General features: G+C 33.8%; 1 protein-coding gene across 1 annotated transcript; it reads left to right on the top strand.

Moving 5' to 3' along the window:
• Window positions 1–6,893: 6,893 nt before the first annotated feature.
• On the top strand, window positions 6,894–7,773 carry LOC149529319 (auxin-induced in root cultures protein 12-like). The gene has a single exon (XM_089809509.1). It carries the CDS (start codon window positions 6,989–6,991, stop codon window positions 7,625–7,627), a length of 639 nt encoding a protein of 212 aa, XP_089665635.1. The 5' UTR covers window positions 6,894–6,988; the 3' UTR covers window positions 7,628–7,773.
• Window positions 7,774–10,985: the final 3,212 nt, after the last annotated feature.

Here is a 10,985-nt window from a genome sequence, read left to right as displayed (position 1 = left end):
GGTAAAGATACACATATTGACATTGGGAAAATAGATTGGCAAGGGCTAACATTCACAGCAATATCAAGAGTACGTGAGGTTTCTAACCTTCGCATTCAACCCACATTCACATTCGAAAGATATGCACAAATGCAAAAAAACCCATTTGTTGCACGAAGGAAAGAAGAGGAGAAGCGCCTTCAAGGATTATCAAATACAAGTCCTACAACAATCTCAAATTTGACACATATACTATAGGTAAGCTTAAATTACTTTTTCTATACATACATTACAAATTAGACTCTACAAATTCAAAGCTAATAAAATTACTATAACCTACGTAGGTGTAAATGACATTGCATACACACACAAAAAAAGGACCAGACACAAGATGGACTGAAAAATCAAAGCTCATCGAAGTGTGTTGCACAATAATATTTGCTACTTTCCATCTCCCGCTTAATTATCTACGTGCTTGTTAATTACCAAACATATTGTATTAAATGTGAAGAATAATTAAAATGTCTCCTTTGTCGTAGTCAAGCAAAAAAAATTACACCAAAATATGGCATACCTATTGCACACTAAGGTGTGATTGCTAGTTTAATTACAATATACTATATCATATTAAAACACTATAAACTCTATATGAGAATATTCTTGACTCTAAGATCTATAAAATGGTGTTTATATGTTATTAAAAAATATCATAAAAAATAGTAAGAGTTATTGAAACGCCACTTTTCTGAAATAATTTATTTATTTAGTAATTGGATATAAACTAGTATAAAACATTCATTCATTAGCCATTTCCAATTGGAAAAGTGTGAGACCATATATAACTTAGCTAGCATAAATTTATCTAGAACATATGTTTTAACAAAATTGATTTTTAGATAGGTTGTTCAGATAAGTTAGCCTGAAAGGTGACACAACTTTGTACTTTTACCCTAAGGCTTTTTATTGTTCTATATATAATGAAATATAATATGTGCTAATTATTTTATAGGCAGATTTGATGTTCTATGGAGGCATAGTAAGTTTTCATTCAATTTACTTGTAGATTACATACATTGGATTACAATTAATGCATTTTTCATCTTTTGGGACTTGGTCTTTGAGCCACCCTTAAATATCACACAATGAAGAAAAAAATAAGCTTTGAAAAGAAACTCTTTGACTATTTAACTCTTTTAGCTTAAGAGTCAATTGTTAGTGTTGATGTTTGGTAGCTTCAATCAGATAAACCTATGGATATATATAATTATATGAGAGAAATTAATATTAAAATGATATATATAATATTAATTTTCTAATTAACAAATAAAAATGTCTCATGAAGGGACATGTATCTTCAGGGCTTATTCTCATTATAAATACATGAGATTACTACCTTTGGAGCACACATATAAAACATGGCAATACCATTACATTTATAGTGATCCTTTTAGGTTAACATGGCATCAGAGCCAAATCTGCAAATGTACAAAATTTGATGTTGATGAGCATTGGTTGTGGATGGAAATATCTTTGAAATCTATGATTGTTGTTCTCTTACCTATGTGTGCATGATGTTTGTAAAGCAAAGAGTTGTGTCATTTGAAGTCTATGAATAGTCATCACTATCAACAAATGAAAAGTCACATGTAGGTGTAACTATTAGTATTTGAAAAGTCTCAGATGTCATTGTTCTTGAGCTATTATTTCATTTACAAGTTCACCAATTTCTAATGGTTAATTTATTTTGTGGCTCTCATCTCTTGGTATTGTGCATTTAAGACATGAAGAATTTGAAATGATGCATCACTCGTAACTATCATTGATCCTCATGCTATAACAATTTTAATAGGAAACAACATATTTTCGAACATAGCTTCTTGGAATGGTAAGGGTTAGTGTTATGTAACCAACGTCTTTATTATGCTACTTGTATTTGTGGTTGTGAAGACAAGATAGAGTATATTGAAGAGTCATGACCACATCTAAGTAATCATACCATAGACAATTAGATAGGTTTAAATGATGTAGAGATAGAGGATACACTATTGACCATGTGGCAAGGCTATGATGATAAACAGATCAAATGAATGGTTCATACACTATTAACAACAAAAAAGGGAATAAACTAGACCAAAATTGATGTACATTAGTCAAGAGACTAAAAAGTGAAAGGGAAAAACAATACTAAGAAGATCCCTTACATTAAAAGAAGAAAATATAAGCAATTTACTTTTTGGAAGGGATGGAAGGATATAAGAGGTAAGTTTATGAGTTTATTTTAGTTTTGTATGAATTAATGTTCACTTATATATATAGAGATGTAAATGTTGCTACATAATTAGAAAAGGATTTTATATATAATTTCTTGTGAATATAGATAAAGAAATTCATAATCTTAGAAAATAATATGTTAGAAATATAGATTATAGTATGCATATAGAAGATGGAATATATGCATGTGTTCAATGTATATACTTAATTAGATATTTATTATATTGGAATAATGGTGATCATTCTCAAAGTAAGAGGGAATGACATTAGTTTAATATAATTATCTATATTTTATTGGAAAGATCTTATATTGAGTATTATATTAATCTCTCTCTTATTTATATTTCCAATAGATAAGTTATAAGAGCTATTTTCCTTTGAGAATGTTTTTGCAGAAAAAGAGTGAGTTTGACACTTAATGAGAGGGAACATTAGATGAGGAGCTCAAAAGATTGACGTTGAGAGGGAGTTTGACACATCCATCTAAAGAAGCAGATAGAGGATATGTTTCAGTTAATCTTTGAAGATCTTTGATCATATCAAAATCAGAGGGAGTTTTGATTTCAAGTAAACTTTTGGTATCATTCGTGTGACTACATGATTTAATAGGCCTACCCTATGTGTACATCACGAGGAAGTGTCGACTTCCAATTGATCATCACTTGTATTTACATAAGTTATTGGAAGGTGACAACTTAAAATAACCTAGGTCATGATATATATTTTATGTAAATATTAAAATAGATCATGATGGATTACATCATGTAAATCAACAACTAAGTATTAGATTTCATTCACTTGATGGTCTATGAGTTGTTTGTATAGATATATAATAGGTATTTGGTGAATATCATGTGTTGACATTTTGATAGGCTAATACTCATTTTATCAAATGTGATATCAAAATGGTAGATATCTTATGATTGAAGATATCCTCAAAATTTTCCATTCTTAATATTACTGATGGAGAGTAGTCAAGCATTGGCTGCTAAGCTTTATTGGTGATGGTGCTCTGGACAACATCAACTTTGGGCTCATATTATCACCCATAAATATTTTTGTGGTGTTGTTATTTGCTTTGTTTCTGCACTTCCCCTTGAAAGTCTTGGATCAAAGGTTTGGCTTACTCTAAAGATTGGTGTTGTGTTAGTCAAGAGAGGTTTGTTTTGGATATGTAAGGAAGGCTCTGAGGCTTTTTTTGGTCTAATGCTTGGGATGGATTCCCATCCATATTATCCATGTACCCTCATCTTTAGACTCTTTGTGATTCTTTTTATGCTACTGGTCGAGATAAAGTGGCTCATTACAAGACTCCTTATCAGTTGGGACATGTTGTTGGTTATAGATGGAAGCACTCTTTTGATTGGCCTCCTAGAGGCATAGACATGGATCATCAGGAGCTTTCTTAGATTTTGGCCTCTAGGGACTATTCCTCTTTGCTAGGTCTAGATGTTTTGTCTTGGGAAGGTACCTTGTCTGGTAAATATCATGTCTTTGCTGGGGATTTGGAGATAACTAGACAATTATTTGGGAATTCTAAGGTCCCTTGGTGGAAGAAAGTTTGGAATAAATTTTCTTGGTCCAAGTGCAATTTTTTCATGTGGCTAGTGGCTCACAACTGTTGTCTTACATGGGATAATCTTTATAAACGTGGATTTCAAGGCCCCTCTTATTGTGTTTTGTGTGGTAATGGGAGGAGTTTGTCTCCCATCTATTCTTCCATTGCTCCTTTTCTACTCAGTTATGGAACCTTTGGTGGAGTGCTTGGGGTTGCTCTTGTAGGCATGCTTCCTCTTTGCCTGAGTTTTGGGCTCACTTGGGTGGTACTCCCTCCAAGTCTTCTCCTCTCCATTCTTCTTGGATTGTTGGCCCATCATTCATTCTTTGGCATATCTAGCTGGAGAGGAATCATCAAATCTTCCAAGATGTTTGGCTTGGTGTTATGCATCTTTGGTGGAAGATCTCACATTCTCTTCATGAAACTATTCAAGTGAAGTGTGTGCTAGATGGGGGTATGGATCTGATTGATCTTGCTATATGCAATCGCCTCAATTTTCATCTTCAAGATGGGGTTGCAGCTCAAAGGTTTCAAAGTGTGACCAGACAACCTTGGCAAAAAAGGAAAGGTTGGGTGAATCAAGATGGGCATTGGACTCCTCCTCCCCATGGAGTTCTAAAAATTAACATTGAAGGTTCTTCTTGGGAGAATCTAGGCCTAGCTGGTATTGGGGGAGTGGCTTGTTGTAGTTCTGGTGACATTAAATTCTTTTTCTCAATGCATAAGGGTGATTACACTAATAATCTCATGGAGGCTCAGGCCATTTTATATGTTGTGGAACATTTTTTTTTACGAGGATGGCACAAGATTATCTGAGTTTGACTCCCAAGTGGTGGTGAACTTTCTTTCCTCGCAAGAGCTTGAGGATGTTAGTTGGCAATAGGCTACTATCGTTAATCAGATTCTTCTCTTTTGTACCTTTCTTGAATTCATTAGGTTTACTTACATTCCTTGTGAATGGGACAGAGCTATTGATTGTTTAGCCAAATGGGCTTCTGGTCATGCTCCAGGTTGGAATATTATGGATAGGGGGCAACCTCCCTTTGAGATGGTGCAAGAACTTGATGAACTTGTTGCTCAAGATAGAGCTCCTTGTTTAGCTCTCCTTGTTGTAATTCTTTCAGTCTTAATATTTTTTATCCCTCTTTTTCCAAAATATTACTGATGGTGTAATATCGGTCATGTGCTTATCCCCCCTAACAAAGAGAGAGTGTTCATGTTTGGTAGCTTCAATCAGATAAATCTATGGATAAATATAATTATATATGAGATATAGTCTATATATGTGTTCATTATATTTGAGATATATGTTCATTATATATATGTATATATGTTATTATATTAATTATTTAATTAATGAATGGGCAAGTCTCATGAAGGGACATGTCTCTTCACGACTTATGCTCATTATAACTACAAGAGACTACTACCCTTGTAACACACATACAAATCATAGCAGTGCTATTACATTTGCAACGATCCTCTAAAAGTAATAGTTAGTGTGTGATGTTTACAATTGAGGTGGTCTTTGTGAGATTATATATGTTTGGATTGTGATAACAAATAAAATTAATTGCTGTTGGATCAATTTGTATCATTCCTGGGCAATCACATACAATGCTCATACATATTGGGCGATGACTTCAAATATTGGATCCCTCTGAGATCTTGGTGAAAACCCTATGCCCAATCAATGTTTGACTAATTTCAACAATTTTTCTGTTAAAATTGTATTAATGGATTGCTAGATTGAAAACATGGTATATTCCTAGATTAATTCACTTGATTCTTGATTCACCAAAATGGTTATATTACCAAATTTTGTGGGTGTAGTCTATTGTGTTGCAAATAAAATAGACATAGCTATATACTATGAGCCATTTAAGAGAACCACAAATGATTCAAGGATGGAAGGATTTGTGATCAACATGCTCATATTATTATTACTATATGTAGATGAGGAAATTGAATTCCTCTATATGTGAAAGAGAATGTTTGTAAATTGACATAACTTCAGATTCTTTCTATATATTTTCAGGGCGAAAGCAAAGATTTAATCCACCAACACTTGCCGACTGGTGCCTTAGTAAGCAGAGTCATAAATAAATTTAATTAATAAAATAATTTAACTTCACCCTTTTACGATAAAAAATAAAAATAATTAATACTTATTTAAAATATAACTTAAATATTATTTAGTATAATTACTATATTAATTATATGATAATAAATTAATAAATATCACATAAATATTATATATCATGTTATTATTTTTATATTACGTAATCTAATATATAATATAATAATATTATATAACATATAATTCAAATATAAATATCTAATATAATATATTTGTATAATATTAATATAAGCATACAATTTGTATACTTTATCTTGTATTATACTATTTAGATATTGACTAATATATTTAATGAATAATTGAAAGATTATTACACATCAAATTAAATATTATAATTAATAAAATGATATACATTACTAATTATAAAATATAATAATTACTACGAACAATTATCTCCAATAGACCCAACTTAGAGGAGATAATATAGAAGACTGCATATACATTTTTAAATTATATATATATATATTCGAAGTATTAATGACAAGGTTTGAATTGCTGTCATATTTATAGCATTATTTTATTATGCCGGAGGTAACATTCCAATAGCTACACGTTTTGGCGGGTTCAGCTCTATTGAATTGTTTTCCATGGCTGTCAAATTTTCAACATTTGATTTTAAGGAACGAGTCGTCCAACTAAAATAAGAGACGGCTTTGGCGTAATGAAAACCTTCTGCAATTGTCTCTCCATTGGACTCCTTCAACCTGATTTCATTGTCCCTTTCCCCGCCATTCTTGATTTCACTCTAGTTTTTTGGTCTAGATTGGACAACAATGTTTTAAAAGTAAAATAGAATGTTCCAAGGGGGGAATTCATTTGATTTGTCCAGAGCCAAACAGAGAATTGACAAAATCAATGGAAGTTTTCCTTTCCATTTCCACACGTTAGTCTACAGAAATTTCTTCACAGCTTTCTCCGTTTCACCCTATATTAAGCAGCATAACTTCTTCAATTTACCAAGCAACCATACTTCCCTTCAATCAAGAGTGGATTTTTAGGAGGGAGGTCTGAAGAAAACAAAGAATTCTGCAAGTTGGGTTATGAGGAGAGAGATTTTAAGAGAAAAAATTGTCGCAGTTCGAATAATGGGGCGTCCTCTGTTCATGATTTCGTTCCTTGCTGTGCTTTTGTTTGGATGGGATGTATCTGCACAGACTTCAAATTCAAGTTGCCCACTACAATTCAATGCAACTGAGGCCAAAAGTTACCAAACCTGCGACGAGTTACAAACTCTAGGTGCTACTCTGTCATATACCTTTGTTGCAGAGAATGGTTCTTTGGACATAGCTTTCCAGGCTGCCCCTGCTGCTTCTGGTGGATGGGTAGGTTGGGGAATAAACCCTCAGGGAGTAGCAATGATTGGCACACAAGCTTTGATTGCCTTTCAAGCAAGTAATGGATCAACTGTGGTGGGCACTTATGATGTGGAGTCTAAGACTGCTGCTTTGAATCCATCATCCATTAGTCTCAATGTCACCAAAAAGAGTGCTGTTTATGAGAGTAGCAGTGGGAAGATAACAATCTTTGCCTCCTTGGTGCTTGCTTCCAACCAAACCAGTATAAATCAGGTGTGGCAAGTGGGAAGCTCAGTAACAGGCTCATCTCCTGGTGTACACAGTATTGCTCCTGCTAATCTCAACAGTTTAGGGACACTGAATCTTCAAAGTGGAGCCGCCTAGTAACACTCTGTATATTTTAATCCATGCACTGGTTATGTATGAAAGGAACTTGTTCTAACTAAATAACTTATACATTAACCACAAATAAATTGTCTAAGCGCTGTTATATAAATAAATGCCATATAAGCTTTAATGCTTTCATTCAATTGTTTGAGTTTCTTCCATGAATGTTTTCTATCAGATGAATTCTTTTGATCAGAATTATTAATCATTCCTTGGAATGTTGATCTGTTTGCAAGCTTGAGTAGAATTAACTTGCAGCTATCTGTGCACTGTTCTTACAGCCTAAGAAGGACAATAAGTTCCTCTGTATACTGGAATATGTATAACCAGTCTTGGCTATTGACTATTGAGTGATCATATTAAGCATAGCAAAGATTCTTAATAGAGGGTTTGACATCTTGGAATTTAAATTCTAGCTGGACATCTATAATGAAAATGGTGCACTTACAATTGTTATTTGAAAGCGGCTTAAATGATCAACTGTAATCTCGTTATTACTTGACTGAGAAAGCAAAACATCATGAACAGAGAAAAATAATGTTGCTAAAAGGGTCATCAATTATGTCAAAAGTGGGCTATGAGCTGATAAATTATCTTGTGGCTGTTTGCCCCAAACCGTGCCTCAAACTATAGTGAGCTCTGTACTCTAATTATTCTCTTCTCTTCTCGCTCTTCCCCACTTCAGTATTATCTCCACTTTGCTTCTGTAAAATTCACTGCATTGAAACTCCTCGATGACCCCCTAAATCATGGGCATAGTATTCAACAGGTGATTTATTAATGCATTTATTACTGAATATAATACCAAGGCTCTTGCTATGGTGAAAAAAATAACTGAATCTATAGGTTTTGCAAACCTGAGTAAAACCAAAACAAGGTATCTATTCCGAAAACTGTTTGAGTTAGTCTAACCGAGTTTACATTTCCTGTTCGTGTGTCATAGAGTTTGAGTAGGATTCAATTAAAGACTGTAGAGCTGCTCATCATTTCTATTACTTCGCAAGTTTGCTGTCAAACTCGAGATTTAAAGGAACGTTGCTGAAACTTGAATGTTCTATTGAATCACATTGTATTATATATATGTATTGCTGTTACATTTGATAAATAAGAAGAACCAACAGATTTTTATGCAGTTCTGTCTATGATCATCTTTGTTACTTTTGTTGGTGATCTATCTCTGTTACTTTTGCTGTTTTGTTTTCTCTACTTAAAACCTTCATGGACAATGTAGAAGATATGGTGAACATAAAGATATTTTTTTATTGTATGCTTATTTGGAAAGATTGAAGATCCTGGAGTAACCGACCAGCCATGGCCTTGCTTCAATGTAAATTAATCATCAAGAGAACTTTTCTGATCAGAGATTGAAAAGTGATTATGGGGGAGAGAACATTAGTCCCAACAAAGATGAGGTTCGGAAGTCAATAACCGACCTTGACAATAAGGCCTCCCATGCCTGACGAAGCTTTTAGAACTTTACCCCTGTTCGATGTTCGATGTTAAGAGTCCATGAAGCTTGTGGAAATCTGCAATATTAAGGAGACGGTGGCAGTAGGGGATGGTAGGATGACGTAGGTGCTTCTAGGTTTTTGAATTGAGACAACAATTTTTTTGAAAGTTATTGGTAGATGTTGTGAAACATGTGTGTGTAGAGATTTCTTAGTATTATAAGACCCTAGGTTATGTTATAGGAATGTTCTAGGGATGTTTTAAGGTAGAGGTATGGTTTACGTTAATTTTTAGAAGACTTTAGGGTAGGATTGTTAAAAAAAATGTGGGAATATGATTATAGAGAGAGACTTCAAATATAATTTAACATTGATAAATTAGTTTGTTTTAACAATATGGGAATATAGATAGATAGATAGATAGTTCAAATATATGCATATCATGGCATTGATAAACTATTCAATTTAGACATTTTAGAAGCTAAATACATTAAAAAAAAGCAAAATTTATGTACTTACATTGTCAAAATATGACACACATAGAGGAAAAAAAGTCTAGAGGTTCCAAGTCTCATGCTTGAAATGACATAAAATATTAAAGTAAATAATAGACATATTACATCTATTGACTAAATTAGTAAACAATAAACATAGAAGTTCAACTTCATAAGCATTTGTCTATAATAATCATAGTGTCAAGATATAAACAAATATATGGTTGTCCAACAACACATTAAAGGTCTAAGAATCTAAGTCAAATTAGAATTAGAATTTAAATCACTGGTAGGATGAGGGACTTCCTCATCCAATGGAACTCCAAGCAATCTTAGGGTGTATCATTGTCTGCAACCTGCATAATATCTTTAGGATTGACATCACAATGTAAGTTTGAAGTTTAATGACACTCAATAGTTTGTCGATCTTGTAGCCGTAATGCGCAGTGAACAACTGCTAACTTGACGAGTAGGAGATAATTTTCACAAGTAGTCAAATTGTGATATTGCTACGATGATTCAATTATGTATTTTTTTGAGTCAAACTCATTGACTCGTGTTTCATGAGTAGCAGTTCACACGACCTTATCTCTCAAGAGAATAAACGGAACACTTAGCACTCATTAGATCTAGGTGATGCTCATAGAGGTGAAGCACCGAGACTTCCCGGGAGGTCACCCATCCTAGTATTACTCCAACTTGAAAATGCCTTACTACAAAGTTTCCTCCATGGTTAAATCCACTCTTCTTGCAAACCCATTTATTCTCATTAGAGATAGGTTCATGTGAGCCACTACTTATGAAACATAATAAACAAGTTTGACTCAAAAAACACACAACCTAATTTTGATAACAATATCACAAATTAAGGCTAAACTGATGAAACTGATGAGAATGTTAAAGAGAAAGTTAAGGCTAAACTAAAACCCTCCAGCTCTCGAAGACAAATTGTGGAAGAGGATACAGAGGTGGAGAGTACTGAAGGCTCAGATAAGGATGTCCCTGAGGAAGAGGAAGGGACAGATGCTAGGGAGTTTAGCTCTAACCTGGAAGGTTATCTAGATATGAAAGACAAAAATGAGGAAGGGAGAGAGGAAGATACTACTAAGGATAACTCGGAATAGAGCAAGTTTGATAATGAGGGTACTCATACTATGTCTGGGGGAGGTGATAAAGAGAAAGAAAATTTAATCGATGATCCAACCATTTTGAGTGAGGAGGAAAACATGGGGATAGCTTCCACTCCTGTAAAGGAGACTAAGGGACAAGATAAGGAGGTCCCGAGTCAACATGTCCTTATGGAGTCCGATGAGTAGGATTTGTTGGATGGGGAGGTACAAATTGATAAAGTTGGCCCCTTGCCACACACCACTGTTGATGACGGGGGTGACTCCCTAGAGAGGGAAACCAAAC

The sequence above is a fragment of the Cupressus sempervirens genome, chromosome 11, assembly GCF_028749045.1.
Source record: "Cupressus sempervirens isolate cs-2001-9-10 chromosome 11, ASM2874904v1, whole genome shotgun sequence".
NCBI classification, from domain to species: Eukaryota; Viridiplantae; Streptophyta; class Pinopsida; order Cupressales; family Cupressaceae; genus Cupressus; species Cupressus sempervirens.
The sequence above is the reverse complement of the archived record's forward strand: the minus strand, read 5'-3'. Positions and strand labels throughout refer to the sequence as shown.